This window comes from Cottoperca gobio, chromosome 16 (assembly GCF_900634415.1).
Source record: "Cottoperca gobio chromosome 16, fCotGob3.1, whole genome shotgun sequence".
NCBI lineage: Eukaryota > Metazoa > Chordata > Actinopteri > Perciformes > Bovichtidae > Cottoperca > Cottoperca gobio.
In genome coordinates this window covers 2969119-2993446 of record NC_041370.1, presented here as the reverse complement: position 1 = coordinate 2993446, position 24328 = coordinate 2969119, and the positions used below count along the sequence as shown (strand labels likewise).

General features: G+C 43.4%; 2 protein-coding genes across 2 annotated transcripts; both read right to left on the bottom strand.

The window, feature by feature from the left end:
* Positions 1-5201: 5201 nt before the first annotated feature.
* On the bottom strand, positions 5202-18160 carry cops7a (COP9 constitutive photomorphogenic homolog subunit 7A). Its single transcript, XM_029452386.1, has 8 exons — positions 18025-18160; positions 13682-13804; positions 11016-11091; positions 10215-10303; positions 9269-9471; positions 7911-8016; positions 7412-7581; positions 5202-5768 (listed from the first exon to the last, which is right to left on the bottom strand). The coding sequence occupies exons 2-8, from the start codon at positions 13802-13804 to the stop codon at positions 5729-5731; spliced, it is 807 nt and encodes a 268-aa protein (XP_029308246.1). The 5' UTR covers positions 18025-18160; the 3' UTR covers positions 5202-5728.
* Positions 18161-18545: 385 nt separating this feature from the next.
* cldc1 (C-type lectin domain containing 1) lies at positions 18546-24328 on the bottom strand. Its single transcript, XM_029452089.1, has 6 exons — positions 23963-24328; positions 22830-22940; positions 21197-21328; positions 20936-21087; positions 19639-19760; positions 18546-19245 (listed from the first exon to the last, which is right to left on the bottom strand). Exons 1-6 carry the CDS (start codon positions 24051-24053, stop codon positions 19083-19085), a joined length of 771 nt encoding a protein of 256 aa, XP_029307949.1. The 5' UTR covers positions 24054-24328; the 3' UTR covers positions 18546-19082.

The window sequence follows — 24328 nt, the reverse complement described above, 5'->3', positions numbered from 1 at the left end:
TTACCCACATTTCTATTGTATCATCATTTTGCATTTCATTGCCTGAATCTGTATAATTTGTTCTCCTTCACATCTCTTCTTCATACTCCCTCTTAATCTCATTGTTTCTCCCACACTCCCACATTATCTCCCCTCGCTCTCGCTCTCTAAACCTCCCCTCCCTCCTCCCACTTGGGCCTCCCTTCGCCTCCCAGGAATTTTCCTATTTCTTTTTTATATCCTCCTAAATACCTGTGTTCCCCCGTCTTCCTTCATGTTCTTCGCTTATACTTCCAGTTATCACCATTGCCTTGCTCTGACGCTGCCTATCTTTGCACAGCTGGTCCTCCTCTTATCTCCCCCACCAGTCTGCTATCTCCCCCAGCACCGCCAGTCCGACTGCTGATCCACAGATAATCCTCCAGCATGCCGTGAGCTGATACACGATAAACCCGCTTTCCTCTCTGTTCCTGAGACTGGCCTTCTCTGTTGTCTCGATAACGTCCACACTGCTGGTGGATCCAAAGTGGCCCTACATTCGAGGCTGGAGCCCTGGCAGCAGCCCCCGCTCTATAGACTGGCTCGTGCTTCAGTGTCATAAATGTGTAAATAACGCCATGTGTTAGATGGAGAGAGTGCCGCGGCATGAACGGGAGGGGGGGGGGGGGTGCAGATGGACTGAAATGATAGCCTATAGTGGGAATTGGCCACCGTCCAGTTCATTATGAAGAGCGGCATATGTGCTCAGTGATTTTCCCAGCCCTAAAATCGTCAGTGTGGCTAATGTTATCAAGCGTGACTATGTTTGTGTGTATATATGTGTGTGTGTGTGTGTGTGCATATGGAGAGAGAGGAGTCAGCCATTAGAGGACAGGTGTTACTGGGGGAAGATGAGGGTACACGATGGCTTTTATGGCTGCGGGAACAGCTTTGTTGTGCGTCTAAGTATTCTTAAGAGCCTGAACCTGTGACTTTTGCAATGTGACTCAGTGCAATGTAATGCACGCCACCCTCCGTGATGCATCACCCCTGTGTCCATATTACCTCACCCCTTCTGACTCCCTCCTACAGTGCCATGGCTCCATCCCCGATGCCTCGCTCTGCCTCGCTCTGCCTCGCTCTGCCTCGCTCTTCCTCGCTCTTCCTCGCTCTCCCCTCTGACAGCGTTTTAATGAGTCCGATGAGTGCACTAATTCTCTCTCACAGTGGCAGAGTAATGTGTTCGCTGATGCTAAATGGCTCTGCTGTTCTTGATGCTCTCTGACTTTGTGTCTCTGTCTCCCCCCCCCCCCTCTGTCTCTTCTCTTTATTCTGCTGTATCTCCTTATCTGTTTCCCTTCATTTCACCCTTCTATATCACTTCCTCTGCCTCTCCTTCTCTAACCTTCTTTTACTGTTATCTGTCTCTCTACAACTTTCTTGGAGTCCTTTCATCTCCTGTTCTATTCCTGTCCCTCTCCTTCTTGGCCTTTTCCCTTAATTCCCATCTTTTTCGTTCTCCACCCCTCTGTCTGCCTCTTTCTTTCCCTCTTGTGTGTCCCCCCCTTTTTCCACACGTCTCCCCCAATTTCTCCCCTCCTTCAATCCCCTTCCCTCTCTCTCTCTCTCTCTCTCTCTCTCTCTGTGTCTCTCTCTCCATCTATCTGTGTCACCATCCCTCTCTCCCAGTTACGACCGCAGCTGTTCCCAGCATCCACCCCCGCTTTCCCGTGGCGTGGCCCCCCCACTCTCTCTCGCGCTCCCTCGCTCCCTCGCTACTGAGGACAGCCGGCAGACGCTGCACAACACCTCCTCCTCCTTCACCGACAGGGAGAGGTAATGAGTCTGAGTCTGATGTGCATGTGTGAGTTTGTGTGCACCTCTGGATCCAAGTTGTGCTTGTGTGTGTGTGAAGTTGTTAGCTCTTCTGTGTTATGAGGAGGTACATGCAGTAATAACGCTCTCTGAGGAGCCGGAGGGTTGGTGCTGCTGTAACGTGTATCAGTGTTTTAAACTCCTCCAGATGAGTCAGGGGGGCCCAGCCGCCGTCCATGCTTTTATTCCAGGGTATTTAAAGTTAATCTCAATCAGGATAATTATAGTGCTGTACTCCACTGCTCCTTCTCACTTCCTCCCCCCCCCCCCATCAGCTTTTCCTCCATCGTCCTCCTCTTCCTCCTTCTCTTCCGTCTCCCCCCCCCCGCCGCCCTCTCAGTCCCCTGTGATGCAGCTTTCCGTTTGCGTGTACACCACTTTCCCAGCTCCAGGCCTCCCTGCTCCACTTCTCCTCTTCTGTCTTTCCTCCCATCATCAGAGCTCCCAAAGCTTCTTTTTGTGTGTGTGTGTTCTCTTTTGACTCTTCTTGTCTGTGTCTCTTGCTGTGTCAGGATCCCAGTTGTGAACCTCTGAGTGACTGTTTTTCCATATGGTAAACATATCTACGGGGCCTGAGGAGGAGCATCAACACGACCGGAGGGTGCGCCCGCAGCGCCGTTTTATTTTCCTGAAACTGTGAAATAAATCCAGGGGTCCCAGATATCCAGCCATCACAGAAACTCCTCGACTTCCCCGAGGTGTAACAAACCCAAACATCTCCCTGCTGCTCCCTCCTTCCTCTTCCTTCCTCTGTGCTCGGTGTAATTGTCTTTCATGTGGCTCTGCGTCCCTGTTACCTGCTCCCTGTTTTTCATCCCTCGTTTGGCCTCGAGGTCCGACAAGCCAACCAAGCGCTCTGCGCCTCGGGCAGCCATGACTAATTCACAAGCAAGCAGTTTAACAGACGTGCAACATCCCATTACCACTGGAAGACCCCTACCTGTGCTACTACAGCTGACTCATCTGATCAGTATGTATCCCCATCCTGCAGACTGTTCTTTCATTAAACTCACTTCGCTTGTTTCTGGTTCACAAATGGTTAAAAAGCCATTCTCAGCATCTCCAAACACTGAACGGGGTATTTCACAAAGCTGTTTGGCACGGCTGTAGCCAACAGGCAATGTGTTTAACATGTCACGCTCCAAAAACTGCTGTTTATTCCCCGCTTTGGGCGCCTGAAATGCAAATAGTGTGGCTTTTTTTTCCTTCTTCTTCTTCTTCTTCTCCTCTGTAGTGAAGAGGAGTCGCTTTTGTTTGAGTTTTTTCCTCATGATTTGTTTTCTTAATTATCTGGCTGACGTTCACCTCTTTGCGAGCTCCACTCTGTTCCTGCTGGACTGTGTTAGAGGTGCGCTAAGCATCGAGCACTTCCAGTGGTGGAGATAAAATATTCAGAGCGGATAGAAGAGGCATAGCTGTTGAAAATCAATGATTCCCAAAGGTCTTGGATGGTGCGCAACAAAGACAGGTTTATGTGGAAGTGTGTGAACCGTGCGTGTGATCAAAGGACGGATGTTACCGCGACAAGGATTTTATTTCCCCACCTCACAGCCAAGTATATCAATCTGGAAAACAAAACCACCATAATCCCCCCCCCCCCCCCCTTCATCATGTCTCGAGTCTTCGGCGCACCAAAGCATCAAGGAGCTTCATTTCTGTCTTCTCAACCAATCTGCATGTATACAGTAAGAAAACCTGTGAGAGTAGCTTCAAATCTATTATTTATAAATGTCTATTTTACCTATCGGCGAGTGATGTCTTATAGAAACTTTCAAAGCCAGATGTCAGTTTGTGTTTGGCAACTTTTCTAAGCAGCTTTGAAACATGAAACCCCTCTTACACATCTCCTCCTCAGACACATTAGTGCTGGTGGAATCATGCGTGGCTCGTGCAATCCTCCAGATATCCAGTCTTGTGATTTTTGAGTAGCATTCCTGTAGAAATGTGGTCTTTCTGTACCATGGAAGTTCAATAAAGACTCAACACTGGCGTTTTAGCTCTGCCGTCTATCTGCTTCTTTCTGTGCATGCTCAATGAATTCCCCTGGGAGCTGCAATGCTTTATGGGAAGGACACAAAGCTTACACTGTGCATTTTAATAGCTAACTCGTAATCTTTTCCTCCCTGAAGTGAACATTTAGTCCACTGGCATTGATTTTCGAAACCATAGGCTTGGCATTAAAAAGTCCTGCAATGTGCCAATCATGTTTCTACCAGTGAGGAGCTGAAAAGGAGCCGAAGAATAAGGCGGCGGCTGCTTGTGTCGGAAGCTTTCTCCTTATCTCCTCACCTCATATGGATTCCTCTTGCTTCACAAAGATTAACAGGATGCTAAGCAAGTATTTCCTCTGTGTACAGTTTTTCAAACAAATGTCAATAAAATCAAGGCGGGCGCCAGAGGACAAGTGCCACTCGTTTGTATTGAGATTCTCCACCACTCTGCTGCGGTTTCCATTTCCTCTGGGCATTTCACTGATCAATCAAACTAATTGATTGGCTTTGTTCCACTCTGAAGTTTTAACGACTGTGTAGTTATTACACATACCAGCAGATGCTGCAGTAATCTGTAACCACAAACACTTAGCATTAGTCCGCCGCGGTTAAAGTTTACTAAATTATTATTGAGTTAGGCTTGAACTCGTGTATGCTGAGTCATCGCTCACACGGATAACAAACACACACGACTCACCTGACACTTCCTCACACACACACACACACACATCCCAACAAACTCTGTGCGAGGGGAACAGCTGTTAGAAATCACAGCTCCGGTAAAAAAAACTGTGAACCAATGAAGCTCAATCACACAGACTGAAATTAACACCACTATTTATAGGAGGTGGAAGGGATGTTGCGAGGTAGAGAAACATGCAGGGTGGAATGAGACCGCTTCTTAATTTCCTTCTCACTGTTGCTGCTGGCCAGATAATAGCCATCATTAATGTCGTGCAGGAGGAAGAGCGGCTGGAGAATTTAGAGAAAACAGAATCGAAACAGTGCGAGACAGACGGGGCAGGCTTAATAATGGCATTTTTGACTGCGTGCAGGAGGTACATGGGGGGGTTTCAGGCAATTTTGACATTGAAATAGAAGCTCTGGGCAAAACAAACGCATATGAAATATGAATGCGCTCGGTGTGTGTGTTTGTGTGTGTGTGTGGATGTGTGTGTATCCATGCTGGTTGCGCACAGGGGAAGCCTCAGCTCTATAATACATTAGTCTCTTTAGGGACATGCCCTAATTAATGGCTTGACCTCCTAACGGGTAGCCCCCTTCTGCGAGTTAACATTTAGCTGTGCACCCTCCAGAGATGCACTTTGAAGCACCTTTAATAAAAGAAGTGACAGTGACATTAATGAGACAGTCAGGGTAAGTACAGGGCTTCGTTTTATTTCCCGACAATTTATATTCTGATTTTTATACATGTCTCAACTCAGCGGAGAGAAAAACAAAAAAAGAACAAAGCAACATAGAATTAATCTAAATCAAAAGAACATTTGTTTTTGTTAGAGATACACTCATACACTGATCCTGTTTCTGGTCAAAGGCAACTAACTCCTGCTGCTTACTGTCTTCTTGTGTTACAAGTGATGTGTGTGTGTGTGTGTGTGTGTGTGTGTGTGGATGTGTGTGTACACTGACAGCCCGCCAGTTAGGCTATTAGAAACTGCAACAGTGGATGTCACACCTGTCATTTCCCATCAGCCGCCGTGCGTTTCTGAATCCGTCACGGTGAGATTTGGCGACAATAAAAAGTTCCCATGAAGCTTCCTGGTTTTACTGTGAAGAGTGTGTGCGACGAAGGTGTCCCGTGAACATCCGTTTGTCCGTCAACATGTCCAATAATCAGTGAGTGTCCATCAGTGCCTCCGTCTCCACACCTCAGTCCTTCGTCTTCAGTTGGACTTGGACCAGATCTTCCCGCTGCCACGCAGCCTGAGTGGAAAGATTATTCAGGATTTATTCAAACGCTGTATAATCACATGTTTACTATCCACGTGCACGACTAAACGAATCACTGATGCAACCTCAGTGCAACAGTGTCTTTGTGTGGAAATATCTAATACAAGTCTTCAGTGTTCCTGCGACGCGTTTAAAGTCACATTCAAGCATTTTCAAGGTTAAGCTTCTCCAGCACCTCGCGGTTACGGTGAATTACATATTTAGAGTTATAATTACACAAACAGTGCAGCGTGCTGATTATTTCACTTCTTCCATCACATTAAATCCGATGCTATAAACAAGCAAAATTATGTTTTGTGACAGCGTTTTACAGAAGGGTGGCAATTACAATTTCTGGCAGTTTATTCAAAATCCAAGCACTTTTCAAAACTGGAAAACACCGCATTTAAATCCAAGTGTTTTCAGGGGTTCCCAGCTCCTGTACGACCCCCCGAGAGTCTTTAGTATTTCGGCACTGAAATTGATCTCCGTGGATTTTCTATTTCTGCAAATGAAAAATAATGTTTGCAAAGAAGCTCTGTTTCTAATAATAACCACGGCACTATCGGTGCCATCCTTTAAATAGCTTTATAAAGAAACTCGTTTTTAATTCGAGGATTGAGGTTAAGCTATCATTAATTTGGATTTCAAAAACATTGAGTGGATCTTCATTTGAATGAAGTGCAAGTGATGAGTGGTGGAAATTATAGGGCTCTATGCTTCGTCAAAATATGACAACCAGAAAATAATCACCGCTTTCTGTTCGGCGGCAACAACATCAACAGCAGGCGAGGAAAGCATCTCGTCTGATCACTGGAGGGGGGGACGGCTCCTTCAGAAGGAGAGCACGTGGGGCATTTGTATATCCAGTGACATTTTACAATCCAGGACAGATGTGAAATTAGCCATCCCTAATTGGGCCGGATGGAGGCAGAACAGGAAGAGAGTCCCTGACAGCAGAGTTACAATACTGCTGCAAAACATTGATGTTCAAGTGATAATAAAGCTACTTCATGCAGACACACACTCGACACACTCAACACACACACACACACTCTACACTAGCAGCTGGCTTTTTACCGTTTATTAAAGAAAACAGAAACATAGCGGTTCTGTCTTGTATAAACTGCTCTCGACAAGAACATTGGACTAATGGCTTTAATTTGGTGTTTGAAGTAGAGTCTTTCTAGTGCTCCGTTTATAACTACGTAAATTCGTATTTATAAAGCGCCTTTCACAAAGCACAGTAACAAAGTGTTTTGCAGAACAAAAGGAGACGCAGCGATAACAGAAACTTAATGGAAAGAACCTCCACATGCAGCCTTTTTGTTTCAATGTTGTGACTTCAGGAATAAATGTTATTTCTTGCACGGAACAAAATAAAGTCTTGTTGCTTTAACAGCCCACCAACAATTCTGAGTGAAACACAATTTCAGTAAATTATTCCACATGGCCAAACAGACTTTATGTGTTCTGAAATGTTTGGCCATGTTATATGACGGCAATTTATATGCAAACTCTGGTTTAAAAAGCCATAACGTCCAGAGGGCTTCATTCATGCGGACATTATTTGGCTGCCTCTGTGTGCAGCCACGCACCTCCACAGTCAACACAGGAGGTGATGATGCAGTACTCACCCTTTCACCTTTGAACTCTTTTTGCCGGGTTGTCGAGGTTCCTGAGAGGAGGCGGGGTCCCGTGGCTCCGCGGGCTGGTCTGCGTCCTGATTGGAGGCGGCTCCAGCAGGGGCGGGGCCTGACGACGGAGAGGCGGCGCTGGCCTTTAACGTCTTCTGTAGGTTTGAGACCTGAGGGGAAAGACAGATTGAAAATTAAAAATTAAAGTGAAAGGAGGGATGAGTTAAAGGACAGGCTCACCGGTCCGTCAACAGGCAGGTTTGAGGGTAAACTCATTCAGCAGCGTGCTTATACTTTATTGTTAGACGTATGAACACGAGTTTACCCTCAAACAAGTCGTAAAGAAGCAAATATGCAATCAGGAGGAAACTAAAAGACCACAAGTAGCTGGAAGCATAAACACTAATGCTGAGACGCTGAAGAAGGAACATTCACATTTATTGGATTTTCTGGGGGGAAAGAGTGAAAGAGCTGGAGGCTGAAGAGAAGAGGAACTAACCTCTGTTTCCACTTGGACTTTGACCTTTAACTGGCTCTCTCTGTATTGGTTTGCCCTCGAGACCTGCTCCTCAATACCACAGAGCACCGCCTCACAGCCTGTGCACCTGAGAGAGGAGGGAGGGAGAGAGAGGAGGGAGGAGAGAGGAGGGAGAGAGAGGAGAGAGGGAGAGAGGAGAGAGGAGAGAGGAGAGAGAGGAGAGAGGGAAGGAGAGAGAGAGAGAGAGGGAGGAGAGGAGAGAGAGGATGAGAGAGAGAGAGAAGAGGAGGAGGAGAGAGAGAGAGGAGAGAGAGAGAGAGAGGAGAGAGGGAGAGAGAGGAGGAGAGAGAGAGAGAGGAGGAGAGAGGGAGAGGGAGAGAGAGAGAGAGGAGAGGAGAGAGAGGAGAGAGGAGAGAGAGAGGAGGAGAGAGGGAGAGAGAGAGAGAGAGAGAGAGAGGAGGGAGAGAGAGAGAGGAGGAGGAGAGAGATGAGGAGGAGAGAGAGAGGGAGCGGGAGGCGGGGGGAAGGAGAGAGAGAGGGGAGAGAGGGGAGAAGGGAGAGAGGAGGGAGAGAGGGAGAGAGAGGAGGAGGAGGGGGAGGGAGAGACTCTTTTCTCCCCTAGGGAGACGGAGGAGAAGGGAGAGAGAGAGAGCGAGCGGAGAGGAGGAAGAGAGGATATAGATGTAGGGAGAGAGAGGGGGAGGAGCAGGGAGAGAGAGGAGAGAGAGGAGGGACTTTCTCGCTCTTACTCTTTCCTTTCGCTTCTGTTCTTTTCCTCTTCGGAGAGAGGAGGGAGACTCCTTTTCGCTTTCCTCTCGCCTCTCATTGGGAGGCTTAAGGGGAAGGAGGAGGGGGGAGGAGAGGGAGGATATGCTCCTAGAGCTAGAGAAAGAGGGGAGGAGGAAGAACGCTGAATGAGTTAGAAAGAACGATGGTTGAGACAGACAGTCTAAAGCAGAGTCCTGCACCGGGTCGGTACCCCACACAAGAGTACATTTAAAAAATCTATAAATTCACGAGTGGAAATGGTTTTAAACTAACATCATCAGCAGGATCAGCTTGATCTGTATGTTGTGAAAGCCTCGCTGACATCAGTGACAGTGAACCAGCAGCATTAATTACATTTATAACCACAACAACACAAAATCATTCCTTTTTTAACGACGGACGTTCCAAGCTTCACTCAAAAACCTCAATGTTTACAAAGGAACGACACTCGGCACCGCCGTAACCATCAGACACCGTTAGTGAGCGCGGCCAGCGAACACCTTTAGGATTCCAGACTGAAGCACTTTAAAGGATTTGACTTGGAGATGATTAAACGTGGCCCGTGCAGGACTCTGATCTGAAGCGTGTGCAGACACAGAGGTGATACTGACCACTCCTGCAACGTGTTGACTATGTTTGGGAGCTCGTTGGGGCCGAGGTCACGACCCACGCTGCAGTCTACCTCCACCTGCTGGTTCCGCTGGTCCAGCTTGCCCTGAATGATGTCACAGTACACGGCGTCGATCAGCAGGTCCTCCAGCTCCCGCACATTCTTCAGCTCCAGCTGGTCCAGGAGCAGTGAGTACGGCAAGCACTGAGGGGAACGAAAGACATGAAGGGACTTTACATAGGGAGATAACTTGATTCCACTTTAAAGGTTTGAGAGAAAATGTGTCAGTGAAATTGCCTATTTGTCTAAATGTCACTGCCAGAGGAAAGTGAAAGTCTAGTTTTGAATTTAACAATCCTCCACCGGGCAATTAGAGAGTTCAATCCTCCATGACGGGAAAGCAGTGACATATTAAGGAGAAAAACAGGGGCAGGAGTGAAGGGAGCAGTGGCAGTAGAAAGTGAGATTAAGTTTAAAAAAAAAGAAAAGGAAAGAAAGCCGGACAGAGCTGGTGATAATAATGAATCAATTATTTATCAGGAGCAGACGAAGAAAAGGGCACACAGACATGTGCAGTACGCTTGGAAGGTGCGAATGAGAGGTTAATAAAAGAACATTAAATACTTTATCAAGCCCATGAAGGGACGAGGGAGCTGTAAGAAGAAGAGCTGAAGACCTGAGCAGAGCGTACGGGTGACTCTGCAACGCTTCATTGTTTCTGTTATTTTAATTACATTTAAAAAAACAGCCACAAGCTTAAACTCACAGCAGACCTCAGATGAACTGTGGAATATTTAAAAGCAGAATTGTTAGCACATCATTAATATCTTGCTTTATGAAGCTTACAGCAATATGGTGGCTCCAGACATATTCATTTTCTGTTTTGGAGACACAAGCAACATCACACAGTTCATCTGCACTTTGCAGAGGAAGGAGCGAAGCAGTACCTTGAGGTTGGACGCCAGGCTGATGATGGACAGATGGCGGAGTTTGTTCCTCTGTGCGGGGGTCAACTCTGGAAGAGAAGCCGCTCTCTCTGCAGCAGCAGAATGAACACGAGACACGATGAGGAAGATGTACCAGAGCAGCGTGTAAGTATCACTTTGCTGAGGGTCAAACAGTCACAGAACCGAGCCTCTGCTTATTACTTTGAAGTGTAATGTTATACTGGGACACGCAGGTGAGTGTGGAGCTCTTTAACAGGAGGAGAATAGAGTCGAGAGGAAGTCGGTCTCCAGCGACTTTCTCTCCTGCTGCCACGCTCCCCTGGTGACAAGACTCACACCCCCCGAGACGGCAGCTCTGACAGCTCCTCTAAGGGCTCCACCACACAGCTCTGTGAAACTAAATGTGCTCCCTGTCGGCGTGACTCCAAAAGGGAAGGGAACAATAAAGTAGGCTACATTCTTTTTTCAGGCTATTGGTTGATGTTCAGCATAAAATTAGACATAATTAAAATTCCACTTCTTGTTGAAGCTTCCACACAAATTACACAGACGGAAAATTAAGTCACAAAAGATTAGTTTATTGTCTAATTGTGCCAGCGCTGCTGCGACACAGACAATCACAGCGCTTAATAAAGAGTTAAAACAGATAAAAGCACTGCTGGAACTGTCCGTGAATAACCTGCAGCGGCTGAGGTGAGGGTGTTTAAAGCGTGTGTCAAGGTAAAAGAACTACAGCTCAGAGTAAAAGAGAGTTGCAGGGATGCCCTATTACTTATTTACACTGTGCTGCTACTGCAATACCTTTGTAGTCACAGTAGGTTCCATAGGCAAACAGGTTGAGGAGCTGGTACATCGGTGCATGAGGGCCATTCTCCATCTGTGGTGTGCAGGGAAGATGAGGGGAAACAAAGATATGAAGTGGCAGAACCCAGAAGTAATGAGACTCTACAGAGAAACTGTGCAACTGCAATGTATCTTTGCACTGAGGAGGTCGTGCTTAGAGAGTCAGTGAGTCAGTGAGACGGACCACATGAAGACCCGACGACTTACATACAGACACACTTAGAATCTGAGGAGGGTTACTTTCACACTCGCATCCATCTCCAGTGATCCTTATCAGACGTTAGTTCCCTGTTCAGTATTCTACAGAGGAACAACTTCCATTTTGTTTCTTTATGGCTGACTGAAAACCATTTGCAAGAACTTTCGACTGTAATTCTGTCAAACTGCTTCACCTGTTACAGTAAACAGCAGGGGAGTATTAACTAACTTTAGCTAAAATTACCATATATGTATATATATCTATATATATCTATATATATCTATATATATGTATATATATCTATATATATGTATATATATCTATATCTATATGTATCTATCTATATGTATATATATATCTATATATATGTATATATATCTATATGTATATATATCTACCGGTATATATATGTATATATATCTATATCTATCTATATGTATATATATCTTATATATGTATATAATCTATATCTATATGTATCTATCTATATGTATATATATATCTATATATATTGTATATATATCTATATGTATATATATCTACCCGGTATATATATGTATATATATCTATATCTATCTATATGTATATATATCTATATGTATCTATCTATATGTATATATATATCTATCTATATGTATATATATCTATATATATCTATATATATGTATATATCTATATGTATATATATCTACCGGTATATATATGTATATATATCTATATCTATCTATATGTATATCGATCGATAGATCGATAGATAGATAGATATATATCTATATAGATATAGATAGATAGATATATATCTATATAGATATAGATATATAGATATAGATACTCTATAAATGTCACCCTGATTTGTCAAGTTTGAAGAGCAAAAGAAAAGGATGTCTGCTGTTGTTTGAAAAGACATGTAAACATTTATTCATCCCCAAATACTGTATTTTAGGAAATATTATAAAACAGCCAATAATATCAGTACAAATAAATATCAGAGAAAGAACGAGTCGTGAAAATGAATGCGGGATATTTCAAACTTTAAAGCTCTGACTATGTTATTGCATTAAATAAATAACTGGCAGGACCTGCTGTGACACATTAAAGGTCAAGAAATACACATATTGAAGCAGAAAACCACTCACAGCGAGCGAGAGGGAGAGGGAGAGGGACAGGGAGAGGGACAGGGAGAGGGAGAGGGACAGGGAGAGGGAGAGGGACAGGGAGAGGGAGAGGGAGAGGGAGAGGGACAGCGAGAGGGAGAGGGACAGCGAGAGGGAGAGAGAGAGAGAGGGAGAGGGACAGCGAGAGGGAGAGGGAGAGGGAGAGGGAGAGGGAGAGGGAAAGGGAGAGGGAGAGGGACAGGGAGAGGGAGAGGGAGAGGGAGAGGGAGAGGGAGAGGGACAGGGAGAGGGAGAGGGACAGGGAGAGGGAGAGGGAGAGGGACAGGGACAGCGAGAGGGAGAGGGACAGCGAGAGGGAGAGAGAGAGAGGGAGAGGGAAAGGAGAGGAGAGGAGAGGGAGAGGGAGAGGGAGAGGGAGAGGGAAAGGAGAGGGAGAGGAAGGGAGAGGGAGAGGGAAGAGAGAGGGAGAGGAAGAGGGAAAGGAGAGGGAGAGGGAGAGGGAGAGGGAAAGGGAGAGGGAGAGGGACAGCGAGAGGGAGAGAGGGAGGGAGAGGGAGAGGGAAAGAGAGAGGGAGAGGGAGAGGGAGGGAGAGGGAGAGGGAAAGAGAGAGGGAGAGGGAGAGGGAGGGAGAGGGAGAGGGAAAGAGAGAGGGAGGAGGGAGAGGGAGAGGGAGAGGAGAGGGAAAGGGAGAGGGAAAGGGAGAGGGACAGCGAGAGGGAGAGGGAAATGGAGAGGGAGAGGGACAGCGAGAGGGAGAGGGAGAGGGAGAGGGAGAGGGAGAGGGAGAGGGAGAGGGAAAGAGAGAGGGAGAGGGAGAGGAGGGAGAGGGAGAGGGAAAGAGAGAGGGAGAGGGAGAGGGAAAGCTTTGTGTTGAAGCGATGTCGTCCGTACGCATTCTTAGCACCGCCGCTTTGTTTTCCATTTTATCCACACACACACTTGGTGCGGTCCTTTAGTAATCACGCTCTACTCTATATATAGATGTGTTAATTGGGAGGAGAGTTGTGACTTTGATGATGTCATTAGTGCACAAATGTGTACACGCATAGATGATAAAGGTATTCCAATGCAGTTAGACAAAACACTGGTGTTGAGGCTGCACTAACAATGTGGTCACATGCATCACAGAACCCTCTTGATGTGGTTAGTGATTAGATTCCCCGTGTGACTTGGACACATTAACACCTGTGAGATTAACTGTCTAGTTGTGATTAAGATGGATTTTTTTTTTTTTAATTCAAGACAGCTCTGAAAAGGTCCCAAACAACACAAAGGGTGAGGAAGATGAAGTGTGAGAGAGCATGTTTACCTCTCTGACATTAGGCAGCTCCAAGATGTCAGAGAAGACGTAGAGGCCTGGGGTCTCCAGCAGAGAGCTGACAGCCTGGGCCAGTGCTGGGCCTGACAGAGACAGGAGCTGCTCCACCTCCATCTGATGCCAGCGGACACAGGAGACAAAGAAGTTAGCAGGTTACACCAAAGTACTACAGAGAGACACATAAGAGCAGCAGAGTTGTGTAGGAAGTAGATAAAAATGAAAGAAATAACATCTCTATTACCACCTTGGCCCTGCCATCTGTGAAGTATTATCTAGGGACACCTTGTTACAATCTTCCATAATTACTGAACAATCACAAAGCATTATCCGTGAACACTAGGGCTCCACGCGATGTAGAGTCTTTTCAGCCCCTTCAAACATAGTCCAGTCATTTGTTGACTGTTGAAGGGATATAGAATTGAACGAACAATACACCCTTGTTCTTTAACATCTAACAGTCAAGTGCTCTCGACTGAAACACTTGACCCTCTAAATCACCTGGAGAGCTACTCAGATAGTGCAGGACTAGCTGCACTCGGCAGCACCTATGCGGGCAACAAGTGTAATGAATGCGAAGCAGGGCATGTATATTCATCAACCCATTCCCTGCATAGAGACACGATGCAAATGCACTTTGGGCTGAGGGCAACACCAGAATAATTTCCTAAGTAGTACCAGGAATCTGCCTGTGACTCGAGCAGACAGCCAATCCCGGAAGAAAGAAAACAACAAAAACAGGACCATTCCCTCATTCTGTACTTTGGCCGGACTCTGCTTTTGTAATCCACAAGCTTTATAGTTAAAATGGTGCAAATATTAAAAAGGCGTTGGACAGGATGTCAGTCTGATTCTACTCGTGTGTTCCTTCCTTCCAATTCAAAAGTGCCTTGCTGTCAAATTTCCCAGTGTGAGCAGCTGTCCGTGGACTTTGATGGGGGTATTTTAAGGCATTTTAATCCCAGCGGACACATCTCGGGACACAAAGGAAGTTCAGTTTTACATGATACAACTATTGCAGTTGCATCAGACTGGTTTTATTACCTGAGGCCATTCCCTAAAATTAATGCAACAGAGAGTCTGGATACCAACTGCTGAGCTAAGACTAGTCTGACTGCCTCGTACTCGTTGCAGTTAGTGCTGATGCTGATGTTTCGCATCATCCTCAATCTGATACATTTAGACGCACACGTGCATCTTGTGAGGTGTAAAGAGCATCGTCTCAGGCTGAAGCTGAACAGACGAGCGGGCTTGTGTTGCAGCCAAACAGATTAACCTACACCATTTCAGAAACAGCACAGCTTTTCATTTCAGGAATTTTTAAAAGTCAAATGAAGCTGGATCGGATCCACCTGTGTAATTCTATTGAAATTAAAAGGAGAGCAGATCTGGCTGCATACCAGTCAAACAAGCAAGTGGACCTGCTCAATGTGCAGGATGCTCAGGTCCACAGCACCTTGTAACTACGGAGATATCAAAATAAAAACATAAAGAAATAGAATAGAATACAAAATAATATTGAAAAGTAAGTAAGAATAGATCCAAGGATCCCAGAGCACTTACTCATTGTGATAAATTGTCATGCAGTAATGACCTTAGATAATGACAACATTGTTGCTGCATTCGCCTGTTCTCAATTAATTTTAGCATTTTATTATGACAGATGTTTAATTGTGTATTATGTCAACTCTTGTACCTTCTGTTTGTACTGTTGCAAGGAAACATAGAATCAAAATGGAGTTAGAGAATGGAACATTTCATAAAATAATAATTAAAAAAGCATAAAAGCATAAAACAATTAGAAATGGGATTTGGTAGCGGTGAGCTTCCACTGTTGTACACTCACTTCAGTCGACTCTCAGCTCTAATAACAAGTGGTTCATCTATCTTTCCCATAATCCTCTTCAACCAAAACAGATCTTTAATGGCTCTGAAGAGAACAGCAAACCACTTGAGATTTTAATGAAATGAAGTGCAACTTGGTGAAATGTTTGTAATGCCGAATTTAGCAGTGTCTCAACGGATTTGTGGGCGGATATGTTCTGAAGTCAACTTAATATGATCAGATCCTAGAATTTTAACTAATTCTCTACATAAAACCAAGAGGGGAACCCCTGATTTAACCCTTTAACAACCACCAGCCTGGACTCTGCTGTAGATGAATCATAAAAGAAACTCGTGCTGTACAGCCAAAGTTTGTTTACACCCAAAAAACATTGTTAAAATTCTAATGAGGATCTTGAACTTTCAGAAAATACCAAATATCTCAAACTGAACTTTAGAGAAAGAAGTACAAAACGATGCACAACAATAATGTAGCCGTAAAACACTCATACACTGGTGGCAGAGGCTGCCATACAAGTTGCCACCTACTCATAAGGAGAGATTTACATTCACTCACACACCTATGCAATTTGGGGTTCAGTATCTTGCCCAAGGACACTTCAACATGTTGACATTAGGGGCTGGGGATCGACCGACTTTCTGATTGGTGGGCAACCTCCTGAGCCACAGCTGCCCAGAGAATATACTGTATAAGATACTGTGGAACCTTGAAGCTACTTCAGGGATGAAAACTGTATATTAAGGGGTTAACTGCATGTGGGCGTAGGTGATAAGATTATTGCAATGTCCCAGTCAAGTGAAAGCACTTTAAAGATTACAAAGTTAAAAATATATACGAGCAGGAGCAAAAGGTATGGGCAGATATTAGTTAGAAAAGTGAAATGCCATCAACATGTCCAAGAGGTCTATAAACTATAAATTGATCAGCAACAACTTCTATGTTGATCGACTGTTCAATAATCCACTAATCATTTCAGCACTGACTTAATGGATATTAAACAATAACATACACAACATAAGCAGACTCTCTTCTTGCCTGACTGAAATATTTATGTTGCTCACAAAAGGGAGTCAACAACATTTCTACTTTATAATAGTTGTGACTGCAAATGTGATGAAGTTAACTACTCCAGCACCACCTTTACAGTGTGACTGTGTGATGAAGTTAACTACTCCAGCACCACCTTTACAGTGTGACTGTGTGATGAAGTTAACTACTCCAGCACCACCTTTACAGTGTGACTGTGTGATGAAGTTAACTACTCCAGCACCACCTTTACAGTGTGACTGTGTGATGAAGTTAACTACTCCAGCACCACCTTTACAGTGTGACTGTGTGATGAAGTTAACTACTCCAGCACCACCTTTACAGTGTGACTGTGTGATGAAGTTAACTACTCCAGCACCACCTTTACAGTGTGACTGTGTGATGAAGTTAACTACTCCAGCACCACCTTTACAGTGTGACTGTGTGATGAAGTTAACTACTCCAGCACCACCTTTACAGTGTGACTGTGATACTACCTTAATGTCGATCACAGCATCACTTTCATTTACGGCCATCAAGCTTTGGAATACGCTTCCAGCAGAGCTTAAAAGTTACATAGACTTTTATTCTTTTTCCCAAGATGCGAATAAATTGATATTGAGCTACCAGTCATGTTGACATTAATTTGACTGAGATTCAGTCTTTTAATTGTAATGAATTGTAATTTTATAGTTGTACTGGATGAATCGTGCTTGTTGATTTAATTGTTGGTGTGAGACTATGTAATGATGTTGGATGTAAATGAAAGTTTTTAAGTGTCTGGTGATTGTTCTGTGTGTATGTGCACAGGGAGTGCAGGTGGAAATTATCTTACGTTAATAACTACATCTGGGTCATTTTAAGATTAATGTGTTTTTGTGAATGGCCTTTGTTTATTAAAGTATAATAATTAAAGTCCCAAACAGGAATAGACAGAGACTTGTTTTAGTAGCAAATCTTTACTGTTTCAAGAGCTCACCTAAATATTAAAATGATCAAAACTTGAATTGGCTGTGAGGTGGTGATCAATGAATAAAGTAATATAAGTATTTAAAGACAGGCTTGCTCAGCCAAACTCCCTCACTGCCTCTATATTAACGCTAACGTTAGCTGCACCGCTAAATCATCTTATCTGTCACTACACATTAATGCAAATGATAGATGAAGTGCTCAACGTAAAAAACATATATTTCGTTTGAGGTTCGACTTTGTTTTTACAGTAAGAGTTCTCTATAAAATGTGTGTTATCTATTATTCGAGCTAAATGTGTCATGCTAGCTCGGTTGCTAACGGCTAACCAACGGCAAGGCTTCACGTATCCGTTGACGTTAGGCCTCAGTTCATTTTAAGCAGTTCTAGTGATTCAAATCACACCGCTATACTACGTAAAAAATCGGAAAATAAAATACACACGTAAATTCATCCGCGAAAGTGTCAAAATAAGGCTGTGTGTATTCAAATTTACCTTGTTGTGTTGGTATCTAGCAGGTAGCCTCTCCTCTCGATCGTTCAGTTCCGCTGTCAGCTCACGTACGACAACAAAGCAACGTAAGCGTTGATTGGACGGTAAAGCGGAGTAGGCGGGATAAGTGTAGCTGTCAATCAGCATCTGTATCAGTGGATCAGAGAGGACAGTGCCATCTCGCGGTGATCCGATTTCAACCACCTGGAACAGTCCAGATCAATATGTGGTTCACAAATTTGAGATCAGATTCAAAAGATTAATCTGAGAGGGTCACAAAACGATTAAAGAGAGAGCATTTTTCTTCAATCTTGTCTCTAAATGTTGTAATTTCTAGTTAAATACTCTTTAATCCTTCAGATGAACCCATCTGTGCCTGTGTTAAGTAGGCCTATGATAACGAAAACAGCCACAACATTTGTTCTGATTGGTCTAAAGTCTTGAAATCTGGCACGGACACACTTTGAGCAAATATAAACAGTAAAAACTTTGAAATGTTTAGATTACATAAAACCACACTTTTATTGATAGTCAAAATCAGGATTTGTGTTTATTAAATGCATATGTGTACATATATTTTGATATTCAACTTGTTATGAGTTCATAGATACCAAATATCTTGCATTGTGCTCCCTGTAGTTTCTGAGGTACAGCCATTTTCTATACTATATTTAGTCTTTGTGCAAACGGGACTACTGGGCTAATTAATTGTAAAAGGACACACTCCAGTGTTATTGTTATCTGATCAAAGTGCTATCTGATATATTCGTCAATCACAGTCCAATTTTATTATAAATATTTACCAGTGCAATAATGTATTTTTTAATGTAATACTTTCCCTTGAACAAGTGTGCAGTGGTACAATTCCCTCCGTTAAGTTGTATCTCAACACAATGTACAGATTTTCAATATAAAAGCATCATCTCCTGTTTATACATTGTATATTACAAAAAAAAACATTTTAATTTTATTTTCTGTAATCCCAAACATGGAGCTATTACGTTTCTTTTCCTGTGTAGTTTCCAGACTTCCCAGTTCTGCAGTATTTTCATTTTGGGGATTCAGTCGAGCCGAATCACATCCATCTGGCAGATCCGTTTATAAATGTGATCACAAGGAACATCAAACCATGTCTTTGCGTGGCTGTCTAAGGTGGCACAGTCCTCTCCATGTTCCCCACCTGACTGGTGGTTATTTGGCTCTGAGCTCCACTGATCCCAGTATCTGTGACAGAGGGAGAGGAGAGGAAACAGGGATAGATAAGGTAAGCTATAAATAACAACCGTGAGCATTTCTGACAGATGTGGGAAAACAGGCTCACTCCGCTCAAACCTTTGATTCATTGAAGACGCTTTTTTTAATTTAGAACTCTGATTTATCTGAGGTTTTGATTCAATTGTTTGTGTTTGTTCTAAAAATAAATGTTAGGTTAATTTTGATGCTGTAAATGTTGCTTTATTTATATTTTTTAATTCCGTATCTATATCACATTATCATATATATATATATTTATATGTTGCTGTTTTCCTGTTTATTCACTATCAATGTATAAATGAATGCAGCTTTCATAAGAAACTTAAATGATTGAATGAACGAAGTATTACAATAAGATGGTACCTCTGCTTTAAAGTTGTGTTGTCCACCCATCTCCAGTCTCCTTCCTTCTCGATGTCCGACAGGCCGATCCAGAAGTGGTAATCGAAGCCACCGATGTTCTTGGCTTCTTTCTCCAGAGCGTCCTGAAGTTAAACAAACACAAGCATGTTTTAAAAACCTTCAATATGAACCCTAAGATAAAAAGTCTAAATCGGGTCTAAAACTCAAATTCAAACTCTCAAAACTTTATTATTATTGTGTCATTTTCGTTGGTTCTTACAGTGAATAAAACATCTGGTCCTAATTCTCCACTGCAAAAACAAAATTCCTCACGGACAATAAAGCATTTTGAATTGAATGACTCTTTTCAAGTGTCCTTGTAAGTCATCACAGCGTGACAGTGAGTCAACACGCACAACACCCGGACCCTGAAGCAGCTACAGCAACATCACATGTAATAAAGGATATTATCTACATCTGTACTACGACTGTTCCCTACTACGACATGTCTGCTGTTGCATTGTGCCACTTCTCTCAATGTATACAAAATATATATACAGAACCTTTATTTAACCAGGAAGTCACATTGAGATTTAAACATATTTTACAAGTGAGACCGAGTCAAGACAGGATCGAATAGCAACATGCAACAGATAACAGATCACAACAATAGAAACCACAAATCTCATTAAATAATACAATATATCAACAAGGCAGCAATATAAGTCATGTGCATCAGGTTTAGTTCATCCCGCCCCGAACAGGATGTAAAAAGCTACAAGGGGAGTAGAGGTTCTGTTCTGACATGAGATTACAGACTATTAACAGATTACTGAGACTTTTGTGTTTGTGGTTATGTACATATTTGTATGCACAGGTGTGTGATGAATGAATGATGGCGTCAGGGTCCTGGTAGTGTTCATGCTCCTTGTCAAGGTTCACTGGGATACGTGGAATAAAACGGAGCCATTGTCAACATCTCTGCAGTGAAAAAAGTCTATTCAGTCCTTCACTTGTAATAATAAACTATACCTTGGCAAAAGTAAAAAGCAGAGAAAGTGACCTTGCCACACACACACACACACACACACACACACACACACACACACACACGGGCAGTAACCGATCCAATTAGGGGAAATGAGGAGCACCTGTGCCGGTCAGCAGGGCTCCTCAGACAAAGCGTTTATTTCTGTCTAGTTTGCTGATGCAATGAGTTGTGTTCCGTTCAGCCCTGCCTCCACACACACACACACACACACACACACACACACACACACACACACACACACACGCACACACACACACACACACTCACATGCTGTTCCATGGTGTGCAGTATGGTAAGATGGCTGCCCATCTCTGCACAGCTCTCTCTGCTCTTCAGCCAGTCCAGCTTGTTGCGGCTGAAGTAGTAACACTGATCCCCGACATGAAGCCATCCTTCAGGACACTCCCTGCACTGCTTAACTGTTAACGAGGCAGCGAGGGCATGAACAAAAAATAATAATAAATAAAGGATGAGGCTTAACAGGAAATCAAAGAGAGCAGGAAATGAAGATCATGTACATCCTGCCACCTGTCTTTAAACAGCTCTGCCCCAGGGCGCTGTAGTCGTCACACAGATCAAGGTAACGTCTCTGCACCGAGGTCAGTTTAAAACCCAGAGAGGAGGAGTCCAGGGGGGCGCCTGGCACCGACCTGGTAATCACTGAGGAAGGAAGGAAGGAACACAGACCTGATGATGGCGGTAGATACAAAGTTAGAGGATCATCAAAGATCTAAAATTCATCCTGAACATGAACATCTGGAACATATTTCAAGACAATTCTTCCACCTCATGATGGCGCTCTGTAAAAGTCAGGGCATCACATACATCTGCCCGGGAACATGAATATCTGCACAAAGGTTCACGCCAGTCCATCCTGTCTCCGTCCGGCCCATCATCTCCTCCCTCTGTGAATATCTGATGTTATTGCTGCTGTTACGAGAATAATTGAGTTTGAATGAGCTCTCTTGCGGCTGAAAACAAAATGTTATTTAGAATATTAACTTCCTCTGCGTTCATACAGATATTCTTCCTCTGTTTATGTTGCCACTTTCCCTTTTGCCTATTAAAACAGTGTTTCTGTGATGCTTTCCAAGAAGAGTAATGGATGTAATTTAAATCATAAGATAATAGATATATATCTGTGTGGCTTTCCTTAAAGGATAATATCTTACACATTTCCTGCTTGATATAATATAGTAGCGTCACTTATTGCCAGTGTTCTTACTGTAAGCTGTAGACTTGTGTTGTGGTTAGTGAGTCAGCGTGTATTATAAGAATTTAAGAAGGTATTCTTGTTAAAACTAATGGCATCATTATCATTTCCTGCAGATCTAACAACCCAGGTGCAGGTTAAATGTGGTTAACACAGAGATACCACAGAAAACCCCGATGATACGGAAAATTGTTCTTACAGATATTTGAGTAATAAGATGTTAAAATGTATTTTTTTTATATGGAAAATGTGATTTACTGCGTAGTTAATGTGCCATGACAGAGCAAATACAGCGTCTCCCTAAGCAAAGTGAAAACATGGATAATGCCGGCTTACCTGACTCACAATATGAGTCAGGTAATATTGGCCAATTCATCATGATAGAGTACATAATGTGGACGTCTATGCCTTATTCATAAAGTAGAATTCAATATTTCTTTCTCTGTCAAGATTCCTACAATGTATTAAAAAATCCAGAGTCATAGAAAGAGTTAGATGTTTCTATTTACTCCTCTTGTTGCAGATCATCATGTTCAGATACTACAATTGTGTGTGTGTGTGCGTGTGGTGTGTGTGTGTGTGTGTGTGTGTGTGTGTGCGTGTGTGTGTGTGTGTGCGTGCGGTAGTGGTAATAGATCAAACACGTACATCCCCAGTGGTGTTTGTTTTAAATGAGCGAGTGTCCTCACAAGCACATTACCAGGCGGAGCTGCCAGAGCCCGTTGGCCCCGCGGGGGAAATATTTCACAATTATGGACTTTTGTGCTTTTTCTATTACATGACCCTCACTGGACTGGAGAGAGCGCTTTATCTTTTTTATTGCCAATTATAGGTGTCCAAAAGCACACTGAGCTGAAATAAAGAGAGAATAATCATGGGGAGTGAGACTCTGAGACGGAGAGACAGACGGGCAGATATACACACTGCGGAGAGGTTGTTTATACTCACGGAGCACACTGAGCGCAATGTTGGTGCAAATGGAGGCCAAGAAGCCAATGCGCATCAGGAGAGTAGAGCGACTCTTCACACACTCAACGCCCCGCTTCCATCCCGGGGAGCCTGATAAGACACAAAACAGTCGGCGGCATGCCGGCAGTCAATTCACCATTTTTAATCCTCTGGTGCAGCTTTTGAGGAAAAAAGAGATTGTGGAGCAAAAACCATTTGACCAGAATTTAGCTTCATGACATTTACTATCCCCAAAAGAAAGCACTGGGAAGTCAGGTCAAGTGGGTTTATTCACACACACACACACACACACACACACACACACACACACACACACACACACACACACACCGGGGTAGGTTGGCACACTTCTCACTGTCTGCCATATTTCTCTGGCATCATTTATCTTAGAATATTCTAATTATGTTATGTTATTATGTTTTAATGAACACAATTAATTTTTTTAATCCGGTGATTTAGCACAAATAGAAACAATCTGAACATTTAATTCAAACAAGAAACATTTAATAGAATATCTGCACGTCTGCAAGTAGGAATGTCCAATTGACTTTTAGAATAATTACAATTACTTAATAATATAAAATGTGTTATTAATCTTTAAAATATTCAAAGTATACATTAACAGCCCCTTTAATGGCTGACTTTCAAATATAAACGCAGCTCCTATGTGTATTAACTAGAAGTAACACATTTCTAATAACTCTATCTCACACAGTTGTATAACACGTTTAGTCCTCGCACCACTTTCTTACTGTTCATACTATAAAACTGAAATGTTTGAGACTTCCAGACGCGTTAACTTTGTAGAAGAACGCAAATATTTTGATCCACTTTTGTTTCTGTGACATTCAAAGAGCCAGAATACAGCTGTGGGCCAACCTGCCCCGGTCTCCCCTACTTAAATAAAATGCTGCATGCAAGACAAGTAAAGAATCTGAACACTTGTTTCACTACATGTTGCAATAAAGTACAACATTTCCCTCGCATTATATAGAATAACAGTCTCTGAGTAGGTCTCCAGTGTTTAAGTAATTCTACTTATCTGTAGATATGTTTCACCTCTGGCTCTTACACACATGACATCTCTCAATATCACAGTAATGTTAGTATACCGTCGTCGTGTTGAAGATTGAGCCTGACCCCTCCAGGTGTGTAATCCTCGGTGAACTCCTGCAGGTTGCTGTAGTGCTCTCTCTCCTCCATGGCTCCCTTTGTTAACCCCGTCTCACTTTGTCTCCCTGCACTGCACCTCCTCTGCTCCCTAAAGGCTTCGGTATCTCCTCTCCCAAGCACCAATTTTTCTCCTTGAAATTCAATGAGTCCCTGCTGGATGATTTATCGAGACACCCCGCTCTCAACACTGCTGAAACAAATGTGCTCAGTTAAACTGTCCTGTACCTACAACTAAACAAACCCAGTGTTTTCTGGTAAAGAGAGAGGGAGGTACTTTCCTCACTATGTTGGCACCATGTGGTGCA